Genomic DNA, 13,226 nt, shown 5'->3' on the forward strand with positions numbered 1-13,226 from the left:
CTTTCCCTAGGATGGAATTTGGACCATTGAAACGCAACTAGTCAGGCAAGATACAAAATAAGGTCAAAGGTATACATTTTCTACAGCATGTTAATCAAATGGTGACAAGTACCAACAACTTGATGAAGGTATGAAGGGTAGGCTTAGGTGACACACAGCACGGCGATTGACTACATTATTATATATGCTGCATACGTAATAAAATAGAAGCACTGAAATAAAAAGAACGAAGCGTAGTGGCTGTATTATTTTCCTTGTCTTTAATATTTACTCCTTACATTCATCTATCCAATGTTAATTTTTGGAAGTTGTGAAAAATCAACTACATTACAAACATACATACATATTCATACTCATTAACAAGTTGAAGCATTCACATAGTTCTGCTTCCATTGTGTTCTATCTTTCATCAGTTCAATGAGGTCCTCATCATATAATAGTAGTCCAGTCTCTGCTTCAATAAAGTTCTTTAGCGTGAGGTATGTACTTCCTCTTCTCCTATTTGCTCCTGGGGGCCAAAAGAGCAGTTTACCGTCTGTTTCACCAGCCGGTGAACCAACTAAATCAATATGAATTAATTTTACGTAAGCAATAATAGTACTAGCAGCTTTATCTGTAAATGCAGGATAATTTCTCTCAGACCTTTTGACATAGGATAACCCGAGAACGGGTTCACAGATCGTCGTGATTTATCTCTTTTTTTATAAATAGCTGTTTTATCTTTCCATAGTCATTCCACAGCAATATGACAATTTGACAATGCCTAGAATAAACCACGCGTTACACCTATGCTATCTGAAATACAACAGTACCATACTCCTTACGCTGTTTGTTTATTCAGTTATAATAGTCTTGTCCAGGAGTGTGTAGGATGCCTCTATGATCAATTGGCAACACGACGAACACTTCAACAAAACGTGCTCGCATCCATCGCCACACACCCTTTGTCAGTTGTAATACTATATTCATTATAAGCCAGATGCTGCTTTAACTTTATTCAACAAGAATACAATGTCTCCCGAGATCTTCCACCGATAAGCTAAGCTCAATACGTTTACATAAACTGCAGTTACTTTGTTCTGAATGTTTTGCTATGACAAAGTGGCGTTTGAATTTACTATTAATACACTCTGATAATACAAAGACTTACATGTATAGGGCCTAATTCTAATATCGTAACAATATTAATGGATTTATATAATGACCAGATCCTAAAAAGCAAAGCGTGCCAATTGACATACAGTCGGTAAGAAGAAAATTGAAATGAAGGCAAAATTTGCTACAAAACTAAAGCAGCGTCTATTTCAGTCTGTGAATTTATCACTGTCAATGATTACAAAAGCGATGTAACAAAATCCCCCATAGGGAACCACTTGTTTACATTTGCCGTGAAGGCAATACGATCACCTTTAGACAAGTATTTCGTGCGAAGATCGGGTGTCGACGCCATGTTTGTTTTGCGTCACCACAATAAGTCACGTGACTCAGTTTCTCTCGAAGAGCATCATGGGAGGTATATTTGCTTCTGCCTCTTATGGTAGCAGAACACAGTTTTTCGCCTATGGGGATTTACATGGTTAAGGACCCCAAAGTGAGGTGGTTCGACGACTCAAAAAATATATCAGGGTGCAAAAGTAATTAACAAGAATTCGATATGTTGGAGTTGAGGGTATAATCTACAACATATGTGAAAACGAGATGAAGTTTGTCGTCTCGTTTTCCCAGAAAGAACACTTTGAAATGACCCCCAGCGGAGGTCACCATACTGCAGCCGACACACGGAAGTAGCGGGAACCGGATTCGTGCGCGAAATACTACCCAGCCAAACAAACATCGTAACCCAACTCATACAGCCTCAAAACTTACGTATCCCTCTACTATTCACCACAGTTTCCGACTCGCTGACGTGCACAGAAAAATTTCTATGGCTTTTCAAGAACTGCGACGACCTATTTTGTGCCCGATCTACTTATGTCCACGGGGGTCGCCCATAAATACTGTGTTATGCGACCTTAAGCAAACTTGACCTTGGATTTTTTTCCGCTCATACAATAAAACTAGTCAAGATATAAAACCGTACCAAGTTTTAGAGCAGAAATCCAAATGGTTCCTGAGATATGGCCAACTTTGCACTTCGACGCCTAGCACAGGTGTCGGCCCCGTACAAGGGCTATCTGTGGGGCCGCTAATTGGTCTCATTATCTCAACAAATCTAATATTCTGGTTGACTTTTTCTTCTACAAAGAGCTTACCAGACCTTATTCTAACGTTCTGAGTGATTGGGGTTGGGGGTTAGTCTTTTTTTCGGCGGAAAAAGGGGGGGGGTAGAGCGGGTATTGGCTCACACTAAGTCCTATACTTAAGCATAGGGCGCGGTCTTGGCGGCCGTTGCCATGGTAACGGCGGGTCTGACGGTAACAAATATGTTATAGTTCAAGTCAGTCGACGTCAGTACCTAACATATCAGTCAAATTTAATGCTGTTGTCCGTCCCTGGGGAATTCCCACTTTGGTTAAAGGTAGCAGAACACAGTTTTTCGCCTATGGGGATTTACATGGTTAAGGACCCCAAAGTGAGGTGGTTCGACGACTCAAAAAATATATCAGGGTGCAAAAGTAATTAACAAGAATTCGATATGTTGGAGTTGAGGGTATAATCTACAACATATGTGAAAACGAGATGAAGTTTGTCGTCTCGTTTTCCCAGAAAGAACACTTTGAAATGACCCCCAGCGGAGGTCACCATACTGCAGCCGACACACGGAAGTAGCGGGAACCGGATTCGTGCGCGAAATACTACCCAGCCAAACAAACATCGTAACCCAACTCATACAGCCTCAAAACTTACGTATCCCTCTACTATTCACCACAGTTTCCGACTCGCTGACGTGCACAGAAAAATTTCTATGGCTTTTCAAGAACTGCGACGACCTATTTTGTGCCCGATCTACTTATGTCCACGGGGGTCGCCCATAAATACTGTGTTATGCGACCTTATTATCTAAAATTAGCCTTTCTCTGAAATAGTGTTTCACTGATACGGCAGACTGGAAATAAAATATCAAACGTTTTTGTCTTATTCCTAAATCATCCGTATAAAAAATCCCATAGAAGCAATTGTGATGTTTTGCTTGAAGCTGTTTTTGTAAGGCATTTTTCCTTAATTAAAATTCTCTTATATTGTGAGTGTAAGTGAGAAGAAAACGTCTTTGAATTTTTAAAAAAATAGAATAGAGTCTCAAATATGGGATCTACGAGTTCACAGTCTTTAAGTATTCCTCTGGCGACAGGTATTGGACGACAGGTGCAAGGCAGTTTCTACCCTAGCGTCTTGTTTACAAACTGCAGCACTGACCCTTGAAAAAAAGGGCACGGTGTTTGATACAAAAGTCTCCAGCAACACCTGTTCTTGTTCACAGCTTTTCTTCTTTCAATCCCGATACAAAAGTATGTGATACTACAGAAACTACACAAGTCTGCGTCACTCTAGTGTTAAATACGTGATTATTCACTGCAGAGAAGGTACAAGAGGGTACTTCTTCGGCAATTAAACTTTGACCTTTTCGTCAAACAATTGCTGGCCACCACGGAGTGAGACATACGATACAGCATCTATTGTGTAGTATTGAAGAGGACATTGTATAACTCAGTGGCATGGTGTAGAAATGTTACCTGTAATACTCTTCCTCTCATCGATTCTAGCTCATGTCCATCCAGGTGAGAACAGTTTACTGTTTGATTGTGATGTGATTTGTCATGTGTCAATCAATCGTAGGCAAGTAGTATTTCTTACTATTTGCTCGAGGATATGTGTCATATAACACGTCGCCCCCTGTGTCTGTTTTCTGGGGACTGTGGCCAGTTATCTCGGTCATATTCATTGACCGTTGGTACCTCTTCATATTTAGCCATTTCTTGGGTACTGACGGCTTTTGATTTAGAATCCGGTACAACGAAAGGCACTCAGCAGTTTCCATAGCGTGTTGAAGAACATGTTGAGTACGTAGTTGTTTGACGGGGAACATATGTTGAGTATGTTGTCGTTTGAAGGGTATGAGGTAAGAGGGTGGCTGGAGTACCGGGTGGCACTAGAAATATCTATTCTATCCGATATAAGGTCAAACCTGAATTCATCAACAACTCAATGGATAGGAGAAATGGTTGCTGAAGACAGGTGGATGTCAGGATAAAAAGTGGGGTTAACTATATGCAAAAATCAACGGGTCTATTTTAATGTGGCTTCTCACTGAAAGTTGTCGCCAGCGCCAGGTGGTTACCGTGATAAGTTTGACTGTAATTCTCTATCATTTGCAGCCATTTTAGTGCTCAGTAATTGAATCAAGGACGTTATAACGTCTTTGGTGTAATCTATCAAGACTAAAATCAAATTAACGTGGTGAATGAAGTAGTTTGACGGTTCTCGGTTCCTTTCATAAAGGGGCGGGGCAAAGATTTACGCGGGAAATCCTGACCGGAAGTGACGTCATCTTGCCTTGTGACGATGGCGCGGGAAATCCCACCACCCTGGCGTGGAGCGTCAACATCGACGGCAACCGCCGGACTCTCCTACTGGTGGCTAACGGGGTCCTGAACCAACTATCGCCGCCTGTGACATACGCTGGGCGACTCCAGCTGGACGGGACGAAGGACCTCCATCTACGGGACGTTACCATTACAGATGAAGGGGAGTACAGGTGTAACGCCTATCCCTACCGGCGGTATGCTATCACCCTGGTGTCACTGAAAGTATATGGTAAGTACCGAAGTCATAAAGTATCCTATTTGTCCTGGCCATCTATCCGCCCTCCGTTATAAAGTGATGGGGAATCGTCGTCTGGAGCCTAAAGTCACCTATGCGCTGAGAGAATCCTGAGACGACCGCCTACAAGCGGGCGTCTAATTCCGCGCAAAGCAGAAAAACTTCCGAGGGCTGGGCGGGTGGGTCGCTTCAGGCTCCAGACGTGGTCGGAGGGCGGCCTAACGAGTGACGAGATGCCCCTAATCTGCATATTTATACAATGGATGGATCACGTGTCTAACATCCGGGCGAATAGGCGACCAGAATAAATAGTATCCTATTTGTCCTGGCCATCTATCCGCCCTCCGTTATAAAGTGATGGGGAATCGTCGTCTTCCGCCTTTGCCCTCTCTGGCTTCAGAGCCTTTCCCTTCCTGTCACCTAATATCCTCCTTCGAAGACACTCTCCTAAGATATCTTCTCACTCCTTTTCCTGTTCACTCTTTCAAATCATCTTGTCCCTCTCTCTACTTCCCATCCTTATCTTCGCTCTTTCACCTTTCTTCTCCCCTTACCCATCTAATCCCTTTCTTATTTCTCTCGACTTGTCCCCCACACTTCATCATATTCTTCTCTGAACTTCGTCAAAACAACGTTTACCCACTCTAATCGACCGCAGCGCGCGCTTCGAAAACTGAGAGAAAATCAACGCCGAGAATACCGATCTAAATTTCTCCACGTACAAAAGTTGAGCGAAAACAGGAAGGTAAGAAAATTCTTCGAATGCTATCCTATCTTCTCGGCGACTTTGGGAACCACGCCCTTCTGATGTCCCATAAAGGGAGCTCTCTAGTAGCATCTGGCAAAATCCGCAATGTTCCGAAAGACAACAAAATCCTATGCGCACGATTTCAAAAACGCCAAAACATATTGCTCATTCCATTCCTTATGCCCGTGTCCCACATACACTATAACCAAGCCTCAGTCCGGACCAAGTCCTTACACACTCCCGCATAGCATGTTATCCAGCCTTCCGCGGAACCCCGTCGCGCTGGATAAAATCGCCAAATGTCAAACAAGAGCGTACACAACTTTTAGGGTTTTCCAAAATTCCAGCTTTCCGCGGAACCCCTTCGCACTGGATGATATTACAACAAATCACGAAAAAGGATTAAAAGAACACAATTTCTCGGATCGTCCAGCCTTCCGCGGAAACCCTTCGCACTGGATAACGTCACACCAAGCTGAAGAAAGACTGCACACTTTTTGGGTCATTCAGCTTACCGCGGAACCCCATCGCACTGAATGATATCTTGCCGTGCTATAAAAGGCGTCAGACCAAAGACGTTCTTGGTCAGACCAATCTCAAAACAGGGTTGCTCGATTAGTTCCTAACCCTCAAGCATCCCGCGGCACCCCATCGCACTTGAGAACGACATGTTAAAATCTATTCACGAAAAATAGGGGGAAAATGACTTACAGTTCCTTGAGTTGTCGGCGGGGTTAGCTGAACTGACCGGCAGGGGCTGGGCGGTGTCGGGGACTGGAGCGCCAGTCGACCCTGATCCTCTGACCGCTGTCCCTTGTAGCACTATGTTCGGCACAAAGAACATGGTTCACAACATAAAACATCACAGCCTAACTGTTCGGCTAACAGGTTCCCGGCGCGTCTTGAGCCCTCTCTGCTGCTAAGGCTTGTGCTGGCCACCAACGGGTCCTATCAGGCCGCACATCTGGCGAGGTTGAGGGTGGCTTATGCCGGCTCTGGGTGGTGGTGTGTCCCGCGCATCCCTGTTGTTGGAGGGGGAGAGCGTCGGACCTGTATAAACAACACGTGAACCATGAGACAGTGGGAAGGGACGGGCGCCCGGCAACAGGTCCGGTCCCAGACAGACAAGTCTAAAACATACGCATCTTCCACACCGCCCAGCCCCCCCACATGCGAGCGAGCCGCGTTACGTGGCGTAAGGCTGGGCCACGCGCATTCACACATCCATGCGCCTTACAGGTACGCACTCATACACATGTAAACTAAAACAAATGGTAGCAGAAAACCCCATACACAGCCTCGACGTTCAATCTAGGAAGCAAAAGAAAAAATTCTGCCTGGCCGAAAAAAACGGAAAAAAAGACACCCAAATCGAACCAGCTGCAGCCTTCCAAGCTCAGGTGGGTTGGCTGAACGCTACGCCAGGCTCTCCCAGAGGGATGACCCGTAATCCTGAAAACAAAGAAACCAAGGGGGGTCGCCATCTTGCCTCATGGATCATGCCATCGTCGTCCTCTGTCCCTGCCTGAAATATTCACGAAAATCAAAGAATGACATAAAAATCTGGAAACTCTCGTTCTGCTCCACGCCTTAGCAATGAAAGCCAACACCCACAGCTTTCCTTCGCAGAGGATAGAAAGGATACAAGAACATGGCGAAGACAAAGGAATTCCGGAGAACCACCATCTGCCATGTGGGCACCAACTATCTGCTTGGAGTAGCTGTCGGATCCTGCTAAAAAACGTACACAAAATCAGGAAATTGCACAAAAATCACTCAGCTCCAAGCGGAGCAAAACGCCAACGTGAACTAAAAAACGTCCTAAACTCGACCCGGCCTAGGATAAAAGGGAAGAAACTGTAAAACGAGCAAAAAGTGTAAGGCAGCCATCCTCTGCACTAGGGTCTTTCCTCCCCCGCCGCTCTGAAGCTCATACATACGAATAAGCGACAGGAATGCAAATTAGAATGATACAGCCGGCTCAGAATTCCAAGCGTGCTAGAAGAAAATTACGACCGGCGAAAGAAATATCAAGACGCAACATTACACGAAAAAGAAAATTTTAAAATACGGGAGAAGCACAGAAAATGTACCGACCGACCACTGGAAACCGACACCAAACCTTCCGTGGAAAGAACAAACGTCGACCTGATGGTAACCACGCCGTGGCCGCATGAGTCCTCGGATTGCCTCGTGTCACCCTGCGGCGTCCAGACGTACTCTTGCCGCCGCGGGAAGTTTTGTCTGCTTGCGGAGGAGCCGTCGCTTCAGCTCCAGCCGTTGTTGGAGGCGGCCTAACGAGTGACGAGATGCCCCTAATCTGCATATTTATACAATGGATGGATCACGTGTCTAACATCCGGGCGAATAGGCGACCAGAATAAATAGTAAGACAAAGTAGGAAAAACAGGCTTTCATACCTTTATGTTAAGTGAAATTATGTCTATTGCATTTGCAAAGTATATTTATACAACATAAATAGAATCGTTGACCATAGATTTTTGTATCGTTACAATGTAACGTTAATATTATCATAGTAGTAAATGATACTAGTATTTTGTTTGTTTGCTTGGTTCGATCCGATGAAGAAGTACAATACTTAACATATACAAATAGAATTATTATTTTCGATTTTTTTCTTACTTTACAGCACAACCTATGGCACCAAATATAACTATATACCCAGACGACGTAGACATAGACCATGTCCCCGTTGGAACGAACTTAACTCTATCCTGCACTTCAAATAATGGCCGTCCAGCCCCCAACATCGTTTGGACCATCACACCAAACAACAGGCTTGTTCTCACAGAACCGTCACTGACTACTACTGAAGCTTCGGAGGGTCTCTGGGACGTGACGTCATCAATCAGTTTCGTGATTACTGGAAATAGAGTGACGTATGACATCAGGTGTGACGTCACTGGACCAGGACCAATAACCAATCAGAGTGTGGCAGTAGTGCTTACCTCTGGGCCAGGTATGTAATTCAAAGTATGGCGCATTGAGATATTGCGCTTTAGAAAATATAAAACGAAGAATTGTGTTTCTTGTTCCTGGTCATTTATTTCTTATTCAAAAATCCGTTGAGCCGAATGCCAACTTATATGAATAACATGAAATAGATTTATGTGATCAGGCTATTGGAGAGATATATGCGGATTTTCACATTCTAGTATGTAAGGGTTTAGATTGTTTGTGCATGTATGTTAACATACACTGCCGTGGGCATTTTATACTTCACTTCACCATACCGTAAGGAAGTGAAACATTTTTTCCTGATCATTCGCTGCCGCCTCTTAAGCTTCCTCCTCCTTCTCCTGACAGATCTTCAATCAATACACCTTTGGCTCGTATGTCCTAATATTACCGGAATAACAAGATATTCGTTATCAAACTTGTGATTTATTTTTTTGCCTTTTTACTATATGAATCCATTCTGAAGAATATGAATTTGTATTTACTTCAGATAGGTCAGCCCAGCTAAGTACGGGTGCCTCCGTTGGTGTAGCCTTAGGAGTCATAGCAGCTATAGCAGTGATCGCCACACTGGTATTCCTGTTAGTAAGAAACGGCGTAGTAGGGAAAGGATTTGGGGACACCAGAAGTTTCGAAGGTATGTCATTTATGTAATCACCATTTTTTAATCACATGATGTATTAGCAGAGTAATGTTTAGTTATTTAAATATGATTACACCACGACAAAATATGTCCATAAACACTGATGATTCAATTTTCTTTGTTGCAGGTGGGTTTGTAAACTTCCGCATGTCCTTCTCACGCCATCACAAAGATAAGAGTGATCTTAGCAGGTCGGATGTCCAGCCATCAGCGCCCCCTAGTGATCCATCACCAAATCGCAAGCAGCAAAGTCAGGAGGCAAGAACGAACTCTCTCCAAAAGCCCCGGCCACACTACAGACCTCCGGAGACCGATCCGAGCATGTTCACAAGTACACCCCGTGATCAATCCTATGAAAACTACATAAAATGGTCGCCTTCGTTTGTTTTGTACAGTAAAGAGTCAAGTGTACAAGTCTGACTGCTGTGAGTTTAATTTTCTAAAATTGAAGTTTTTTAATCTAATTTTGTATGAGACATTATATACTTGGATTTTGAGAGAAGTTGGTATGCTGGATTCTTACCTATATAACCCATATACAACTGAACTGATTGGTAGCAATTCTATCTTATGTGTACATTATCATATTTTGTAATGTAATCTTTGACGTGCATATTTTTACATTCAATAAAACAAACTAAATGTAACGACGTGCTATGTGTGTGGTGTTATGTGGGTTTCAGGGGGTATGGAATTGATTAAATGCGCGACGTTCATAACTTCGATAATCTCAGAAGAATTTTTATCATTGGTTATGCTTTAGGAGCATTACACAGAAAGGCAGAATATCGGAGTAACCTAGAAGAATACATTCAATACTGTGCCCGTGACACAATGGACAACCCATTGTAGTTATAATTACATCATCTTAGAGGCGATCGGACTAAACAGTTACTCTCTGTCTGTCTGTCCTTTGTATGCGGTACTGTCAAAATAAGTTACTCAATCTAATGCAATGCCACATTGTCCATGTTTGGGACGGCATTGTTAGCAGCGACACCTAGCTGCAGTGCCAACTAGAACCAGTCAGTATTGTCCCGAGGAAGGATACAAACGGTCACCGAAACGTCGGCTGTTGTAAATGTTTTAGTTAGGACGTAGAAAAAAAACTTGTTATCCAGTGACATTCCAACCTGATGAAATTATACACAGTCAGATGCAATAAGGCAAGAGCAAGCAGCCTGGCACGCGTGCGTCATCACAAACAACCCCACCCCCTTGCATCCTCGTTCTGACACAAATGACCTCCCAACGATCCTGTTAATGCTAGCGCAGTGTTGATCCGCACAATTCCGGCAATGAGACAAGCGTCGTGCCAACTGGATTACAAACAATCCTTGATACCACGTCGATAACATAGCGACCATTCTGCCCCGGATTTAAATAGCATGGCGTGGAGTGCAAAGGGTCTTGTAACATTCATACAAATCAGCAAATAGTACTGTTCAAGGATTCAGTGAAACATCATGTAAACTTTGTATTGGGTTTCAAGGGCACGTTGTTTTGTAACATGTATAGTACGTTTAATGTGTCCAATGTTTATACTCTACCTACTTGCAGCACGTCCTTGGGCCGGGGTTTCAGAAAAAAACTCGAGCGGGTACTTTATTTATTGATTGATCTGATAAGGTGGTCCCTTCAGTCTAGCAGACTAATTTCCAAGGGAGCCCTGTACTGAAGAATAATGTTCAATGAATCCTTTCTTGACAACGTTATTATCGTCAGTATCCTTTTCTTACTATAAAAATCCCTCAAATCCCTCAAAGCAGGAAACACAATTTCAGGGTTTTTTATTTCAAACTTTTCCAGGGGAAAATCCCCCGGACCCCCCTAGAGGCTCGGGCCTGCGGTGCCCAAAACTCCCCAAAATTAACGATGGACAGTCTCCCACCCCAACAAAATGTGCTGTGCAAAATAAGTGTGGATATCTCTTCACGTTCTTGTGCAATCGTGTATTTTTTTGTATTCATTTTCAGTATGTTATACTAGTATCTATGCGCTCGCGGATGTCATAGATTGCAAGCCAGTCAGCGTGCCTAACACGTCAGTAAAATCCGAATCTACCTATTACCCTGATAGGGTCACTCCGGAGGTACGACCTCCATTTAGACCACAAACAAATCAGCACAAATAGGCCCGGGGAGACGGGACATCCTGATCCCAGCCCTGACCTCCCGATCTCTCCTGGTGGGAAAAATTGAAGCATTGAGCACGCCACTCACCGTGCCAATAACTACACTTCTACTCATCACTCACGTAATGTTATCATAAATACACATATAAACCTGAGACAGTGTGATTGGGGTTGACAGACTGAGTTACAGCGAGATAACCAGAAGTTTGAAGGAAGGAAGCAATGAAGAGAGTCAAAGTTTGCCCAGCCTTTAAACGCGTGGTACCCGTTAACCCTATCCAGACTGTTTTTTTTTTGGCATTGCTAGGACTGGGGGAGGGGTCTCTAGCTCATTTGGCCCCCTTTATTATTTAAAAACGGTTTACTGTACGATTACTAAACTTGCAGGGGGTGATGTGATTGTTACTCCTGTAATTTTGATATCATCATAACGTGATATGACGTAATTATGACGTCATTAAGTTGATTTTATCGGCTAAATCTGTCTACATAGGGTTCCCATATGCCTTTCAGACACCCGTTGCCATGGCATCACCAAAAATTATAAACATACTCATTTTTTGTGCTAACAGTTGCCAACAAAATTCAAGGAAAATTCTTTAAGTTTTTTTTTTTAATTATTTTTGGACAAGGACAATGTGGCACTGCACTGAAGTTAGTAACTTGTGTAAAAAGTGTCACATACACAGTACAGACAGAAGGTAAATGTAGTCTTTTATCTGCCCGACCGAAGTCAGGTACCTATTTTTCCACCTGGGTGAAATGAGGAAGGTCGTGTAAAGTGCCCTTCCCAACGTCGTGGGCACGGCGAGTATACTAGTATCGAAATCGGGACATCTAGCCTCCGAGCCGAACGCTCTTCCAGTTACACTACACACGACGCTAAAAGTTTGGTTGTCCTATCACAATTTGTTTATGCAGTTATACGACGTCAAAGTTGGTTCAGGCACTTATAGCCTCTCCCTCCAGTCTGGATAGGGTGAAGGATGCTAAGCAAGGATATGTGTAGCAGGCTTGCAGCTTTCAGAATTTTTATAGTATACTTCGTGCTCTGAATCACGATTTCTGTGAACGTACACAGATTCATTTGACAGCTATTTTCGGGGAGATGCTAAAATAGTATCTGAAGTTCAAGATAATATTAGCATGGAGTCATGGCCACGGTCAGACCGTCGGTATGCTGTCGGAATGACCAGAATGTTCAGCCGATGATGTTCCACGTACGAAACTGTCTGGGTCGGGGCAGGGGAGATGACGTCATGGTTATGGCACGTTGTCTCTGTATGATGCAGTAAAACGGAATGTCATAATGATTATATTTCACTCTATGCCACATGTATGGTTGAAATATTTTGTTTTCCTTGAGTTTCTTTTCTTCTCTTTCTCCTTCTTTCAAATCCTCAAATAGATTCACCTTTGCTTTATCTTGGCCAATTTATATAACATTTACGCTTATAGCGTTAGGCCTTTAAAACATACTACAGTTTTTATTGCCATTTTTATGGTAAAGGTACACGTTAGACATTGTTTTGTAATGTTGATTTTGCACTGGGGTGATTTTGGAACAGCTCAATTTTGCATTGGAGGAAATGGAGTGAAATGTGCCATGTTTGCTTGCAAATGTTGCCTTTTTCGTTGGAATATGAATTGTTACGTAGCGTGATAATGCGTGAAGCTTACGCGTCAATGAGTTCTTAATCTTATGCCAAATCCCTGTCGCTATGAAAGCGATACCTGCCGTCTACAGGGATTCTAGACTTACACAAGAGCTCCGTATTTGGATTTAGTCCAACTTTTCAAATTCCCAAGAAGGATATGCTGTTGGCAGTGTTTGTGGTGGCGTGGATGTTCTTGATGTTGAACAGCGCTAGCATAATGTTAGCTCCGGGACTTATGGATGAATTGACATATAACTTGTGGGTTACCGTGGGTAGAAGTACACAAAAAAAACAGGGGAAGGTTTG

The 13,226-nt window shown here is 43.3% G+C and overlaps 1 protein-coding gene across 1 annotated transcript; it reads left to right on the plus strand.

Moving 5' to 3' along the window:
• The first annotated feature begins 3,421 nt into the window (after positions 1-3,421).
• Positions 3,422-9,870, plus strand: LOC118411292 (ICOS ligand-like). Its single transcript, XM_035813472.1, has 5 exons — positions 3,422-3,716; positions 4,438-4,752; positions 8,157-8,486; positions 8,976-9,122; positions 9,256-9,870. The coding sequence occupies exons 1-5, from the start codon at positions 3,665-3,667 to the stop codon at positions 9,546-9,548; spliced, it is 1,137 nt and encodes a 378-aa protein (XP_035669365.1). The 5' UTR covers positions 3,422-3,664; the 3' UTR covers positions 9,549-9,870.
• The last annotated feature ends 3,356 nt before the right edge of the window (positions 9,871-13,226 follow it).

The sequence above is a fragment of the Branchiostoma floridae genome, chromosome 3, assembly GCF_000003815.2.
Source record: "Branchiostoma floridae strain S238N-H82 chromosome 3, Bfl_VNyyK, whole genome shotgun sequence".
Taxonomy (NCBI): domain Eukaryota; kingdom Metazoa; phylum Chordata; class Leptocardii; order Amphioxiformes; family Branchiostomatidae; genus Branchiostoma; species Branchiostoma floridae.

Bases quoted from the DNA above. Each gene is read 5' to 3' on its own strand.
- LOC118411292 (XM_035813472.1), top strand. From the start codon at position 3,665: ATGTTACCTGTAATACTCTTCCTCTCATCGATTCTAGCTCATGTCCAT. The intron at 3,717-4,437 runs GTGAGAACAGTT...CCTTTCATAAAG, and splicing joins TCTAGCTCATGTCCATCCAG to GGGCGGGGCAAAGATTTACG. The intron at 9,123-9,255 runs GTATGTCATTTA...TCTTTGTTGCAG, and splicing joins GGACACCAGAAGTTTCGAAG to GTGGGTTTGTAAACTTCCGC.